Source organism: Ostrea edulis, chromosome 4 (assembly GCF_947568905.1).
Source record: "Ostrea edulis chromosome 4, xbOstEdul1.1, whole genome shotgun sequence".
NCBI classification, from domain to species: domain Eukaryota; kingdom Metazoa; phylum Mollusca; class Bivalvia; order Ostreida; family Ostreidae; genus Ostrea; species Ostrea edulis.
Genome location: NC_079167.1, coordinates 49,938,781 through 49,955,750, shown reverse-complemented (window position 1 = coordinate 49,955,750; position 16,970 = coordinate 49,938,781). Strand labels below are relative to the sequence as shown.

Genomic DNA, 16,970 nt, shown 5'->3' with positions numbered 1-16,970 from the left:
GCACCAAAACGAACTACTTTTTAACTTTCCACGATAAAGCAAAGAGCAAGCTTTTTTTATATCGTAAATAGCTGTTTCTTCAAGATGGAACACGGAAATATTCATATCTTGTGTTTAGTCATCCAAAAATTACTTAGTAAATTGTTAAAGTCTACTCTGATTCTACGGTACACAATTACTCAAAAGTTGATATTAAAAAGTTGCTAGAGTTCCTCATTAACAATATTTACGTAGGTTTTTTTTTTTGGGGGGGGGCAGTTTTTTCAACAGTCTGTTGGAATTCCCAAATGCACAAATTGTGTTCTATTATTAGCTTACCTGTTTTAGTATTCTTATGAGGCAAAATTTATGCAAAACCTTCTACATGAGAAGAAAAAATCTCCTGATGTCGATTCAACTTGACATTTAGATATATAGACTACATTCCATTTCTTTAAAATACTCATTTTCATTCATATGTAAATTCGATATGTCCCAGTAAACTCGAAATAAAAGACACCACAGAGTCTACGTCATCTGCTTCATATTTGAATATTTTATTTCACAAGATATCAACGACAAAATATCAACACAACTTTATGACAAATGAGATTACCTCAGCTTCTCCATCGTCAACTTCACATATTTGTGTAGTAATATTCTATTAACACCTGCATATGTTGTTTATGTTCTTCAACTGATTCGATACGCGAGAGCATATTCTGCGTATGATCATTTTTTATTCGAGGCAGGCTACTGACAATTAAGTTTCAACAATTTTGTTTAAAGTTAGCAATTCGCAAATTCTGATGTCGTTATAATGATTTATTTTGCAAATACAAGCTATAACGTGTTTCACATCTATCGTTGGTTGTTCTTTGCAAACTACTTTTGTCTACAGATTACTCTGTTTATCTGATCAAGATATAGGGTTCACGGCGGGCGTGACCGTTCAACAGGGAATGCTTACTTTTCCTAAACACATGACCTCACCTCTGTCATGTCCAAGGAAATGAAATACACGTCTAGGGGTATAATTATTGACGATATATTGGATAGGATAAAAACTGTTAAAACAGGACGGGGTTTTTTGTTGTTAAACAATCCTTCCGCCATAAAATGTAATGCTTTCCAAACCCTTTCAAAATTTTAATCATTTAGATTCATACGCGCATTGTTTACAACTGCAAAGCATTCATGAGGAAACGACTGACATTATAATTTTTAAAGATATTAAAGGCAAAAACACTGGAAATCTAAAAATTGAATATTATCTTGCGTGTGTCTTACGGAAATTGATATGGGGTATTTTAATGAACCCAGAGTAGCTTCTTAAAACTAAACCTCCAGAAATGATGCACCCTAAGATGCATCACTCACGCAAGTTTAAACTACATACATGTTATAGAGTAATGGCCCAGCAGTAAAATCCAGGAGATGTAGGTCATAAGATCAGATATAGCATTCGAATCATTAGTGGTTGTATGCACCATGCAAGTTTGAACCATCTAGCAGCTAGACCCCCTAGAACAATTTTAACCCACCAGACCGAAACATTGTTCAGATGCAGCATCCGAATTACGAATGCGTTGTTGTATACTGCTCTGTGTGTTGATTCTTCGTTAACATTGATTTACATGTACTTCAAACACTTTTCATTCATTTAAAAATCATTCTCACCTAATTAGTATATTTTCAATACCGAGTGCGAGAACAAAGAATTTTTTTTACCAGAATCCTTGAATATCAACCGAGCGATTTGAACGATGATTTAAAGTTGAAGGATGATGACATATGACGGTGGAAAACAGGAAACGAAACGATATACAGAAGTGTAAATTCAGATTGAACGTTTTAGATAACGATCTTAACTGAATTGAAATATGAACCGTCCGTTAATGCAAGTAGTTTGGCGATAAGATTTACAATTTAAAATATTCATGCACATAATCAAAATACGGATTCAATGAATTCTGAAAATGACTTAATGACATATTCACCAACAATTTCTCTCAATGAAGCAACACATCAGGAAAGGAATTGGTGCTTATCCCCCTTTTTACAACCTTGAATTGCAGTACGTTTGTTCCGAAGGAAATATCTATACCATTGGGTGTGTTATAAAGTATGAAAAAGGGTCTGCAAAGCAGCACATCACCTCGCCTCCTAGAAAAATCCCCAAAAGTGTTTCCCTTTAACCTTCATACTTGAAAATAAGCATCCTCGCAAGTGTCAATGATTATATACTCAGTTAGAGGCTATCCCTTTCAGTGACCTTAACATTTGAAATCTCCAGGCAAAGTAGCATTCCTGGTAGATTGATAAAGATACGGAAAATAAACGAATCGACAAGGTACCATATCCCCAACACGGAACTTTCAGGGGATAGCTAATGCTACGTTTTATTTAGAGATGATATAGTGAAAATCTAGAATAGTAACAAGACTTATCTTCAAAATTTTGTTTGGTACAAGATCCATTGTAAAGAACGACTAGCCAAAGTTACATTGGCCTTTACATGTAATAAAAGTACATCGCCTTAAATTTGGGGAGCAGAATGCACATTTTTTTTTTTATTAAGGCCAGATGATATAAACAAATTTTTCTACCTTTAGCACTGAAGAGTTCCCATGGTAAAAAAAAATACTTTGGTTGGTTTTGGTTTTCTCATTTATAGTTGTTTGGAACTCTTCTGTGTTTTAAGAGAAGGAAAGGGGGTCAGTAAACAATGTAAACAATTGTGATGCCAGAATCATTCAGGAAAAAATCAGGAAAAATTATTAGTAAAAAACGTCATCAAAGGTTAGAGAATGCTAAGAAAGGTTATGCATTATCCCTTGGACGTAAGATAGTGAATGTTGATGCCAATAACAACGTGGTGATCGAGGAGAAGTTGGATGAATCAAGAAAAAATTGTTCGTCTGGTGATAATTCACAAGAATGCCTAGGAAATGAAGACACGTATCCATCTGATGCATCAGAGAGTGAGGAATCGGAAGAAGAGCATGAGAAGATGATTTGTTGGAGACGAGTTGTGGAACTTGGAATTCTAGTGGACAATTTGGAAAAAGGTTGTGCTGCTTGTGGTAGACCACTAGATTTAACAACGCATAAGACATTGTGAGGACGAAAAACGGTATGGACTTGGATCATTGCTATATATAAGATGTCAGCAGGAAGCATGCAGTTATCTTTCTCCTGTTTCTACTGGGAAACGTGACATAATGCAGAAATTAATGTAAAATGGCACATCAAAGAGATCCTGTATTAGGCATTTCTTTATTTTTTTCAGAGATGAATAGCAAAGGAAAACCAAGAGTGACCAAAAAAAAAAAAACCAAAAAACAAACAGTAAAATCATAAATGCCATTGTAAATTATTTTCAGAAGTTGTAAAATTTTACTCTTATATTATGGGAGATAACTCTTCTTTGTCTTGAGAAAATCAGCCAATGTGATATTTACAATTTTGCTTCTACTCAGAAAATTCACCCCGTATCATGTATGGTATATGATTTTTAAGTTTATATTACACTTTAAACATTAAGTCAACATATTATGAAGTTTATTTTAATTTGTAAACCTTTACTGAGGGTGCAATGTCCATATATGTAATTTTATTGAAGCAGCAATTGATATTTTCCAAGTGTAAAATTTGTAATGCATTAATATTTTACATGTTATGTTGTAAATCTAATATCAGTACACTCTGTTCTCCCTGACAACCATTTTGTGAGGTATAAAAAAGGTAAACAGATGAAGAATAAACTAATTTACCATGATAACTATCGTTTTGTACTTTTTTTTTTGAAATATGGAAAATATTTCACTCTCCAAGTCAAAGGGGAAAAGAATTCAAGGAATTATCCACTTTTATAAAAGAATGACATCATATAAAGTCTCTTCGAAAGAAAAAATTTGTTTGTATCATCTGCCCTTAAGAGGAAGATGCAATTTCACGACGTTGAATTTTCAATATCAAATTTTATTTAGACTTCTGAATAGAAATATTCCCATATAGTAGTTTTGTGTTTGTTGGATTACCGGTGATTTACAAATTATCTTGAACACTCCTTAAAACCTCTCCATTACATCTTCATCATTTGCAAAAAGTACAAAATTAATGTTCGAATAAGAAAATGCGACCTTCATTGCAGTACATTGAGGAAAAGAGGTAATTGCAGCACCAGACGAAAGGGACTTTTCTATCAGACACTATCATTTATATACTCAGAAGTAATTGATTTAGCGATGAACGGCCGAGAGAGATTGCTGGTTTCTTATATCATATGTATAAGAACGCGATGAATATATCAGGGAATACTGACAAAAAGCAAAAAAAGCCCCAAAATTACAGTCTTTGTTTGGCCCACAAATTTCAACGTGACGGCCGGCGAGAAATAATGGCGCTGGACACGGAATAAAAGACACTTTGCGTGCTGCCTGGAACCTTTACACAGAAAAAAGCAATTAAGTATCATGAAAGGTTTCCGGTTCTACGAGATGGAATTTTTTAGAATACTTCAGACGCACCCCCCATCGCAGTAATGTGTACTCTCATCGCGAAATTTGGTTAGATTCCGAGATGAATGAACTAAACATAATGACACAGTTGATACATGCTCACGACTGGTGCGGCCGATCATCAGGGGCTGCCTACTCCTCCTAGGCTCTGATAAGTCCAGGGGTCCGTGTTTACCCTTCTCTTGATTTTGTATTCTTTATAGAATTTATGAGATTGATCTTCACTTGTTCATTTACCTTGTCTCTATCATATACCGTAACATATTTTCAAATTGCAATTGATATACCTAGATAATGACTTACTCGATGTCTGTTCTACATAGCCGTGGTGGGTATGGGAGGAAGCGTGTTGGATGATGGCTTCATTATTAATTCAACCGTTTGCACCTAAAACATTGAAAATCGAAGAATTGTTACATCTCCATATGAAACATTTAACGACACTAGATCTAAATGAATTATGGTAATTTAAAGTAGGCGCTTGTTCATCGTGTACTCATACGCTAACACTTGTAAATTCATAGTCTAGGGTATTCCAGTGATGCTTGTTCACGGTGTACTTATATGCTAACACTTGTAAATTCCAGGGATGCTGTATTTCTAACAATCCAGGATCGCCATCAGCTGTAAAAATGGAAATCATTTCGAAATTCTTTAAATGCGATTTCAATTACATTTTAGGTGTAGATCTATAATACAAAGTGTCTAGCATCTTCAACGACCGCAAACTTCTGAAGACTGATGGTTCCACGAATCCATCAGAGGTCTCAAGTATCAAAGTCAATGTTTTATGTAGATTCTTTTCATAATTTCGATTTGGTTCTTGCGTATTGTTCAGAGCTTTCGCGTATTTAAAATTTAGCGCATTTGGAACAAATGATCTGTTTGTGGCTTATGTTGTATATAAGTAGCTAAAAAATTCACCATAGATTAGCGCCCCGGCTTCTGAATCAGAATATGAATCTTGCTAAAAATAAGTATGGATGCAGTATTTTCATATTATGCATCTTATCAATCACAACTGTTTTGGCAATCCAGAACTCGCTATGAAATTCGAACGCGATTGGTCTCAAGAGCCTACAGCTTTGGCAACAACTTGTGACCTCGATTACCATTTGTAGAATTTTCTGTTTACAATCAATGAGACTCTCCTCGGATTGGGATATGTCAAGAAACCTTTTTCTGATATTATAGAAATTCATTTTGATTTACGGTTTTTCATCTTTCCAGATTATTTTCCAACAAGAATGGACTGCAATTATATAATGTATTTTACACCGAGCGACGAAAAAGAGGGCTTGCCACAGACACAAGCTATATTGTGTAAGTTTTTGGTATCTACAAATTATCTGTATACGAAGCATACATGTACTTGACTTCAATATATCAAAACTTACTTAAAGGTTTCAAAAAAGTTTAAATGCCTGAATTAAAAACCAAAACTCCAAAACTTGGAATCATTTGATAAAAGAAACACAAATCAAACTCACAATAGCATGTATTGAGGAAATTTCGAATTACATGAAATAATCAGCAACTTGCAGAACGTTTTTTTAAAACGTATTTGCTAGTATCGCCGATATACCATTATATATATAAATATTATGTATGTGTGGGTTTTACTTTAATTATGTGGATACCTCTTTTCTGACCAGATACCAAAACCACTAGGCCAATTTCAACCAAGCTTGCTATAAAGCATCCACGAATAAGCAAAAAGAATTATCTGATTTTAAAAACCATGTTCTATTGGGAATGATCGGTAGTAAATATACGACATGGTTATAATGGATCAAAATGATAAAATTTACACAATAGACTACAGCAGTGTACAGTGCACTTGACCTTTAAGCATTTGACCCAAAATTCAAATCATTCTTATGCAATTGGCAGTCTCTGTGTGAAGTATGATGACCCCAAGTGAAATAAGGCCCAGAAGCCATCCGTCTACAATAGGCGGAAACTGATTCCAGCATAATGCCCCTCCCCATTTTCCGTGGATGTGAAAATGTTTGTTAACAATAAAACGCCTACTGATGGTCAAAATATTATTAGTTACACAGTTAGTTAGTGACCTGATACGGAAAAATACATGGTGTGAAAAGAAAACCCGTATCGGGCGAGGCGAAGCCGAGCCCGATACGGGTTTTCTTTTCACACCATGTATTTTTCCGTATCAGGTCACTAACTGACTGTGTAACGAATTTATCACGTCGAAGACCTCTAACTGTATATGTGGGGGTCTATATCATACAACTTAGTCAAATGTCTTTCCTTTTGAAACGGCTGCAAGTCGAACCCGACGATAAATAAAATTACTCGCCCAATACGGATTTTACTCGCATGATACGGTTTTTTTCACGGCGTCATGTGACCAAGATCTGACCAATCAGATTTCAACAATTTTGTCTGAGGCGTGATAAATATATATATAAATATTACGTATGTGTGGGTTTTACTTTAATTATGTGGATACCTCTTTTCTGACCAGATACCAAAAACCCCTGGGCCCATTTCAACCAAACTTCCTGCAAAGCATCCACGAAAAAGTAAAAAGAATTATCTGATTTTAAAAACCATGTTCTATCTAATGGGAGATATTGGGAATGATCGGTAGTAAATATACGACATGGTTATAATGGATCAAAATGATAAAATTTACACAATAGACTACAGCAGTGTACAGTACACTTGACCTTTAAGCATTTGACCCATAATTCAAATCATTCTTATGCAATTGGCAGTCTCTGTGTGAAGTATGATGACCCCAAGTGAAAAGGAAAATCATTTAAGGCCCAGAAGCCATCCGTCTACAATAGGCGGAAACTGATTCCAGCATAATGCCCCTCCCCATTTTCCGTAGATGTGAAAATGTTTGTTAACAATAAAACGCCTACTGATGGTCAAAATAACAGTCCCCGGGGCCATAACACTTAGACAGGCTCAATTTTGATTTGTCACACTTCTATAAAAGAAACACATATTGAAAAGGTGAGACTTAGATAAAAAGTAAGCTTAGGGCCAGGAAAGCATTTTCACGTAATCTTACTCAAAACATCACCCACGTGGCAAGGTTTGGCCCCGGTGCCAGGAAAGCATTTTCACGTAATCTTACGCAAAACATCACCCACGTGGCAAGGTTGGGTCCCGGTGCCAGGAAAGCATTTCATGTAATCTTACACCCATGTGACAAGGTTGGGGCAGCAATGAGGGTGCAGATATAAAATACAGATATATACGTGTAAGAAAAATTCGAATCAAGATCAAAAAGGTATATAAGCAGTGTCAATTACATTTCATGCAGTCTTTGATCCCAAGGGTACAATGTGAGGTAACTATAAGGTTGCACTAAAGGTTTACAAAAATCATTCTCATCCACAACAAGGCAATGCAATTCGTAAAAAAAAAATACTATAGTATTCAAGCATTTGTAGACTTTATTATAGGTCCAAAGTTTCCCTGTAGAAATTGTTCAGAATCATGCTTGTGAAAATAATACTACGACAAGCTAGCATTTTGAAATGTACAGTTGTCCAGTTTTTTATATAGTAACTGAGGATGTAGCCATGACGCCATGATCATATTCTAAACTCCAAGTTTTAAGCTTACGAGTATTATTATATTAGCAAAGTGACACAGGTGATCATTGTGGTCCATCGACCTTCTTCCGTCAAAGATTGACTTACATACTGAACTTTTGATAAAATAAACAATAAATCCTCCTCCATTATGTTACCCAGGGATGCTTCAAATTTTCAACATTATTAATGATAAAGTAATAGCCCCCAGCATGACGAATTTATTTCAACAATTTCCTAAAGCAAAGGCCTATTACCGCTGATATACCCGGAGCAAGAATTACAAAACATAGGTACAGCAGTTACATTATTACATCTCACATTTGATTTCATTATATAACCACATAACTTCCGAATTAGAAATTATCGACCATTGCCGAGGGACAGAGTACGTTAAACCCAAGCAAGGAAGTGAACTCAGTGTCTAGGATAGATTTATATAAACTGATTCACTATAGTGCGTCGTGTCTCAGAACACATTATGTGCAAGTAAAACTGTACTTTTCAAGACAAAAATCAATCTGGAAGAAGAAAGGCGACAACGGGGTTCCCAAAGCTATTACGCAACATACTAAACTAAATGTATTTTGTATGCAAAGAAATGGAACAAGGGCTCAAAGCTGAAAACATTTCCATCTTAACATTGATTTGTGATAATATACTAGTACGTAGTGATGGGTTTGCTCACCGGCGGTACTTAGAATAAGAACGGTTCCAGGAAAAACTATTATCAACAGAACACCATTACATTTTAGTGTCATTTTTTTTTTGTAAATAAGAATTTGAATGAACGACTATTGCAGTATTATGACCCATCACTAAAGTGTCCTGAACAATATATAAACGTCTTTGTGTCCAATTCTTGCTTTACACTTTTCAAAAGACGTTTATTCACGATATTTAACAAATTTATCCAAATACATTACCGTCGTATTTCAACAGTTTAAACATGGTCAAAAAATCACCATGACGTCATTTTCTACATGTTTCAAATTTTGTGATATTGCAGTGACTAAGAATCATCACTGACCCGAAAAATAAAACCACCACTGACCGAAAATCAAGATTGTTTCAGAACTAACTAGTCATGATGCATTTATTTATACATGCTATAATTTTCACAATCTAATTTCAGTGACGATGAGGAGATCCACGTGGTTCCCTTTAGCAAGTCTCCTCATTCTGCTGATTGGAGCCATTATTTGTTTTGTTGGACAATGTAAATCTGGAAGGAAAAACTTGACGTTTATCTGCGGTATTCTGTTTGTTCTTGCAGGTATATAATATATAATCATGTCATTTTGTAGATATATACAAGAGACGTACAGGGGACATACAATGTACATGCATATAGAAACACAATAAAAAAAAAAAAAAGAACTCTCAATCTGAAAATAACCCATACTCACCAAAGTCTCACATAGCAAATCTGACATTTTGCAGGATTTAAGGAACCTATTAAAGAAAATATTGAAATACCTAACATGGTGTTAAAAAGATAATATCGAACTTTTAAATATCTACCTCCAAGATTAATGCACTGTTCAAAACTTCGATGGAATTATTTGAATATACTTGGTAAAAACGAGAGGATCATGGACCTTAAGGATCACTTGAATATCACACACCAGAAGCATTACATGTATATAGAAAATACTGCATGTTGCTGGTGCAACGAGTGCATCTTTTGAACCAGAGAACTGGATGAGATTTAGATTTCGTGATTGGTCATTACACATCCTACAATCATAAGTCATGTGCCAAGTAAAAGCTTCTATTGTCTCTTTATCACTATACTTTGCCTTGATGCAAACTGGCAGATGGGCATTTATACAGAAGAATTGGCGATCCCTATATCCATCTAATATTTTCTTTGCACTGGCTATAGCTATGAAGAACTCTCAATCTGAAAATAACCCATACTCACCAAAGTCTCACACAGCAAATCTGACATTTTGCAGGATTTAAGGAACCTATTAAAGAAAATATTGAAATACCTAACATACATTATATGTAGTGTTAAAAAGATAATATGATGAACTTCATCTGTTTGGCTGTATAAAGAAGATTCTTACTCCTTCAATATTTCCCCCACTAAATGGTCCATGTAGCTTTATCCTGGGGTCTAATCTCTTGATCCTGAAAAAGGAAAATTCAGTTTTGGTAGATATCCCCAACCCATTATTACTGTGCAGTCAGTCTGTGTGCTAGATGTTCAGTACAGGTGTTCGGTGTCCATACTTTAGAAGAATTTTAAAGAAATATTCTGTACACGAACCACGAATCCCCACCCTAGTACCTAAACTCGGACTCATGGGAGGCTTCTCTCTTCGTTGTTACTATTATTATTTATTACATTTATTGTTATTATATGGATATTGCATGTAGTTGAGGGTAACATGGACATTTTTCAACCCCGAGAAAACCATTGTCAACCGAGGCGTAGCCGAGGTTGACAATGATTTTTCGAAGGGTGAAAATTTTCAGTGTTATCCTCAACTGCATGCAATATTTGTTTATTATACTGAATGCTATATAAACAACAAAGCAGAGAGACTTACCGTTTGTCTTACGTCTGCTGACATTTGATCAATCACTGCCATGCGAAGTTTCGTGCATCAGTGCATGCATTCGTGTTTATTACAAACGCCCAAACGACGTCGTCTAACAATCTACGGCGAACCGTACACGCATAAATTTGACGCATGTGATATTTTTTTTATATTATCACCCGTTGTCAAGTAATGTTACCCGTTGCTACATGTAGATACGCACAACTTGGAACGTGTGCATTCTATTCTTAGAGGGAAACATATTGTGTTTTTTTTTTAACGGTTTCTTGGCATCAGATTCGAGTATTTTACATGAAAGTATAATGATATGTATTACTATTTGATAGTGTGTGGTTAAAAGACCACTTTAAAAGAAATAATTCATTTTCATGGCTACGTCAGCAAACAAAATCATTTGAAGCTGTGAGTTTTCAGGTCGTATGGGGCTTTAATGAATATTTGACACAAGTATAGTAGGAAAATATGTAAAGAATTTTTTGATATTGAATTTATGAGACAGCAACACAAGAATACAACGATATCAGGCCTCAACCGTGCGCAGCTTTTTGTGCGCCGTAAATCGAAGGTTTCTATAAGGGTGGATCTTTAGTTCTCTGGTCTGTCCCAATATTTTCTCAGAGAGCTACAGTTCTGCAGTTAGGCCAAACCCTTAAAAATTACACAATATTAAAAACTTAGTTTGGTTGTTGTCAATCTTCACCCTTTAGAAAGAGGTCTTTTAAGATTTTGATTTTCCAATATAACAATATCTGTTCATATTTGCTGAGTATGAAATTTGACGTAACAAAAATGGTGGGTTTTTTTTTATTCGTTTATTTACTTATTTTGCAAAATATTTTAAAAATTAAGGATTTCCTCAGTGGAACTTTTTTTTATTTTTGTGATACCCATGTGACGTTTAACGCCCATGGACCTCTTTGTGAGCATGGCCAGATTTGCAGAGTGACTTACCTAACGTGTTAAACTACACTGTAGAGTTCAGTATTCAAAAGGTCAAAATTTTAACAGCTAAAGAAAAGACAAGCAAGATGTCTTTGAGAAACTCTTCGATCATTGCCAATTTCATTTTGGCAAATCTGTCTTTGACGTAGGTATGTAATACAGCTATCAGTCACATAGCTTTGAGATTTCAGGTAAAAAAAAAAGTAGAAAGTCAATATTGCAAAGGTCAAAGAGAAAAACACTATACACAATATGGCCCTCGATCTGCGGGACATGGAAATGTGTGCGGCGGTACAGAATAGCGACTTTACGGAAAACGTCTCCCCTTGAGACTTGTTAACCCTGCTAAGTAAAAGATCACATCACTCTCTTGCACTGCAGTGTTCGAATTTTGCTGATACGTCGACAAGTGATGTATTTATCATTGGGATTTCTAAATGTTACCGTAAAGTTAACATTATTGAAATGGAACCGTACAAGCAACTTTCTTTAGCAATATCTGAGGGATGAAAAAATGAATGATGTGGGGCAGTGCGAATTATTGTCTATCCGTCTGTCAGCGGGCCAGATAACACTTAAATAAGGCTAGGACCATCAAACTTGGTACACGTGTTCCCAATGCTTTTCAATGTCAGACAGATGGACAGACAGACAGAAAAGCGTAAATATGTGCAAAGTACTTCGAATGATAGTACAGATGGGCATTCATCAGTAAACTTACATGGGTAATTTTGTAGATAGAAAGTAAGATAGTGCTACTAACTTAATACACATATTCAACCATCACATCATATAGATGAGGAAGCCGTAGAATGGCTGAAATATTGTCAAAACGGCATAAAACCGTAATCAATCAATCATATATGAGGGGATGAAATGTGACGCTTCACGCCAGCATTCTTCAGGACGCGCTTCATAAAAGGTATATAGGCGTGAAGTCCCAGCTCATACCCTCACTTAATTTCAAAAATGGAATTTATCTTTTTGTATCTATATTCTACTTTCCTTTCTGTTAGAATTCCCTGTCACTAAAACAAGCGAACTATACTTATCAAGATTCATACGTGCATTGTTCACAACTACGGCACATTCATGAGGAAATACTATCATTACACTTGGTAGCCAAAACATTGGAAATGTAAACATTATGGTTTGGTGTCTGTCTGTCCGTTATCTGTATTTTCATCCATCAGCAGCTTATGGGAAGGATCTGTTACACATGTTCTCCTTGTTTGATGCCTGAGTTTTTTTCTCTCAAGATCAAAGGTAACACACTTGCAATTATGAAGCAATTATAGGGCAAAGGATCATCAATCTTAGTGTATATTTTGATTTTGATTTTTTTTTGTTTTTTTTTTTTTTTGTTTCTCAACTTCTTTCTACAATTTGATTTTCATTTCACTAAGTCTGTCGCGGTAACTCAGTGTGAGAGCGTTCGCTTCGTAACAGGGACGTTCGAGCGCTGCTTTTGTCATGGCCGCGTCAAACACACGTAATGCTCCTTCGTCACACGCTCAGCATCACGGATCTTTCGGATATGACCTTTAAAACGGAGGCCTCGTGTCGCGGCAGGCTTTGGCACGTTAAAGAGCCCTAACTGCTACGGGCATAGGTCTAATTTTGTGGTACTTCACCTAAAGCTGGTGACGTCTTAATATGAGTGAAAGACGTGAGACAAACAACTTAGGGATGGTTTATTGGATGTTAATGCATTCTTTGATTGTCAATGCATTTCTGAATATATTATAGTTTCATGTATTTTAGTCGAATCTAATTAGTCGAGAAGCATTTTTTAAAAACCAACAAATTGTTACCCTTAATAAAAAAAAAATGAAACAATATTCAATCAATAATAGAAAAAAATATGTTAATATTTAGCAACGGGTATCAATACTTAATACTACCAATAACTGGTGTTATTCTTCATCATCTTTTAAGTATTTGAAGGAACAGCCTGGAATGCATACCAGGTACATTCATCCATGCACACTTGATATAAAATGGATTTACTTCTATATCAGCATGGGGGATTTCAGACAACTGGTCATAAAAGCGCCTTGCACAAGGGTATATGTGAGGACTGATTTAATTGTACTGGGTTTAGAGGTCTTTGTGTTTTAGAACGAATAAAGTACCATAGTGAGTATGCAGTCAGCAAAGAGTTTTTAGACTTGATTACGTCGAGCAGAAATATCTTATGTTGTCAGAACTGAGTTGGCTATCTGGGGTCCCATCTAACCTGGACCCACTTGGGTGCCTCAAGACAACTCAATGAAACCAAGTCGTTTACTGTCCCCTCTCCACCCCAAGTTGTTTACCCCCTCCCCTTTCAGAAATTTTTGGACCGTTACTACAATCCATCATTCCTGTATAATTCATCAAGTCATTATTTTCCCTTTTTTAGGTTTGTGTACACTTGTCGGCATCATTCTTTACATAGGCAGCATTACCGAAGAAGTGGGCAGTAAAGGAAAACCCAACGGTGACGAGAAAGTGAAATTCAAATATAATTATGGAGCCTCGTTTATTATGACAGTCTGTTCCTTTGTTCTGACGGAGTTATCTGGAGTGTTTTCTGTATATCTCTATATCACTCGCTACAAAGAAAAGCATAGGAAAAAACTCCAACAAATGTTAAAAGGGGAGCAAAACGATCACGGCAATAGATGGAGATACCGTAGACCTACAAATCACAGTCGCGAGAGGTCAGGCTCGAGGGAGCGCTGCTCCAGAGACCATTCCATGAGTCGATCAGATAGTTATTATACATATACTCCTATATCTGACAATGTTTCCAATGAACTCTCGAACTATACATTCCCGAGAGAAGTCTCTAGAAATACCATATCAACTACTGTCGATACACATGTACCACGAGAATACCGTGATCACGTGGTCAGGGAAAACAATACCCGAGAACTAATGACGATTCCACTTCCTCCGGAAAGCATTGTGCGAAGAACGACACCTGTGTAACTGGTTAGTCAGAAGGTTATTTGTCAACCATTCGGTGCTTTACTGACAATCAAACGACAGAAGGCACAAAATCTCAACTCCCTTGCCATTTTCTAAGAGACAGTATATGTAGATACTCTGAGGGATTAAATAGTATGATTTTCACAAGCACGTCTGTAAAATGTTAAATTTATTTTATTACATGAGAAGACTTGTAGATTTATCATTGGTGTAAGTATTTTGATATGGATGTTAACTTACAAGGGAGATTTGTAATATTGTCAGTAGGGTTTGTTAGGTTTTCTACATATTTTTGTATCTGCTGTCAAACTTTGACAATATTGGGGGTTTTTGTGTATCTGACAAGCAATATTCTTGCAAATCGAGTCCTGTTCAGTGATGCAAAGTTGTATTATAAATGGTCTGTGTGTTTATCATACAAAAAATGAACTCATTGATTTCATGTTCAAAATATTTCATGTTTTCATCATGTTATAAAAGGTTTATGGACCATGAACTGTCGACAACTTTGCATCGGAAGAAAGAGAACTCTTATACATTTCTAGTCAGCATTGAACAGTGTGTATGATCAAAGATTGTATGTTGTCTCACGTATGACCATGTATATCGGTATCAGGTGTCTAGCAGGGCAGTTATATTTTCATTAGTATAGAAATTAGAGTATCCGTAATTGTTTTGCAATGTATTGGTTAAGTAATACTAAGGTGGGCTTCATTTTGATACATGTTTGAGATCTCAAGAGTTAGTAAAATTCGCTTAGACACTGCTTTTCTGTGCGAAATTTTCAGCATTTTTTCTAAGCCAAGAAACATTACAAAGAAATTTAGTATACAAAGGCCGATCGAAAAATCTTGTGTTTTGTACTGTTACTTGTGCGAGTTGTAGAGGGTCATTCAGTTTTTTTGCTTAATCTATGGAACATAATGCATACGTTAAATGTTATTAGTTAATTATGTGTAATTTTTTGTAAATTTTTACAATTTGTATGTATATCTTTCAAACATTTATCATAGCATAATTCACCATTATATTTATTCTTTGGTTCGATTCCTTTTTTTTAAAGCGCCATACATTGAAGATATTTATTAACAGATTAGTTTGTTGGTTTGTTTGTTTTTTTAATTCTTTTTAATCATAAATTTTATTATAACAGCGCGATATGAAAAGTATTCAGACAGCAAATAAAGTTGTTTATGATTTTATATGGACATATTTGACTTCACTAGTAGTTATTGGGGTCACGATTGGGTGACAAGTCGCAGATGCCCGGTTGAGTGACATGCACGGAATACTTTTCAAATACATTTGATAAGCAATTAATCCAAATCATACTGTGTAGATTTTCTAGGCGTTTTGGATTTGGAAACTGAATTAAAGAGAATAATAGAATCCTTTATCAAAGGCAACTGCTACAAACAAACTTTTTCAAAAATGATGAAAATGAAAACTAAATTTGATTTCATAAGTAAAATAAATACAATTTACCGTATGGAATGTAATTTATTCTCATAATTTCTCATTAAGGTAGCTCCATCCTCATGTGATTATCAATATTATTGGTTCAAAATAGAAAAACTGTATTAATTTCCACTTAATATAGTTTAATTTAATCAATAACCAGAGAAAATGTATATGTCAGACATTTTCACTATATTGCGGATCCAGAGTAATAGGAGAGCTTCGAGTTACTGCCGGAATACCGTTTTCTTCTGAATTTACACACTGCAGTCACGTGATTTCGAAGCCCTTAAGGTATCACACCGGTAATTATTTTCACTATATATTACTATAGAGGAAAAAAATCAGTTTACAGAATTGATGCCGAATAACGTAGTCGAAAACGTTCTATGTTACCTATCTCGACTGCCGACATCAGAAAAACAACACCCTACGCGGCATTTTCGGGGAAAAAAAATTGCTCGCAAACAAGACTACCCTCAAATCCACGTGTTTTTTTTTTACACATATGTGTAAGCAGCCGGAGTGCACCTCAGGAAGTAGCCTCAGCTACCAACAGCAAATAGTTCCTTTGTATACCCTTGGTTATTTCTACAAATTACACAAAATTTCCTAATCAGGGGTACAAAAATTAAGAGAAAAGAAGAAGAGAAAATGAGAAAAATTGCGCAAGGAAAAAAAAAATTCTTTAAATATATGGAACTACAATTGACTAAGTTCATTTTGATTGGACAATTACCGGTGTGATACCTTAATACTTCTGGAGCAGACGATAGATAGACTTTAAAGTTTTCAAACACGATATAATGTGCTGTCGCGGGCTGCCACATCGATACAAGAGAGAAATGGAGGCAGGGGTGTTAGAGTAGAAGCGACAGCCATTGCCCCTATGATTTTGCAGAGATAGAGAGGGGGAGTTTAATTAAATCTATGACGGCGAT

At 35.5% G+C, this 16,970-nt stretch overlaps 1 protein-coding gene and 1 long non-coding RNA gene across 2 annotated transcripts in view; one reads left to right on the top strand and one right to left on the bottom strand.

Annotated features, from left to right (window-relative positions):
- Positions 1 to 15,780, top strand: part of LOC125671217 (voltage-dependent calcium channel gamma-5 subunit-like) — a 54,083-nt gene extending 38,303 nt beyond the window's left edge. Inside the window, exons 2-4 of the mRNA XM_048906748.2 lie at positions 5,733 to 5,825; positions 9,216 to 9,356; positions 14,000 to 15,780. Of these exons, the coding sequence (XP_048762705.1) occupies positions 5,733 to 5,825; positions 9,216 to 9,356; positions 14,000 to 14,571 (806 nt within the window). The 3' untranslated portion in view covers positions 14,572 to 15,780. The remainder of the gene's footprint in view (positions 1 to 5,732; positions 5,826 to 9,215; positions 9,357 to 13,999) is intronic.
- Positions 9,151 to 10,739, bottom strand: LOC125671218 (uncharacterized). The gene is made up of 5 exons (XR_007368546.2): positions 10,642 to 10,739; positions 10,156 to 10,219; positions 10,008 to 10,053; positions 9,490 to 9,535; positions 9,151 to 9,305 (listed from the first exon to the last, which is right to left on the bottom strand). It is a non-coding gene; the product is annotated as an uncharacterized LOC125671218 (long non-coding RNA).
- Positions 15,781 to 16,970: the final 1,190 nt, after the last annotated feature.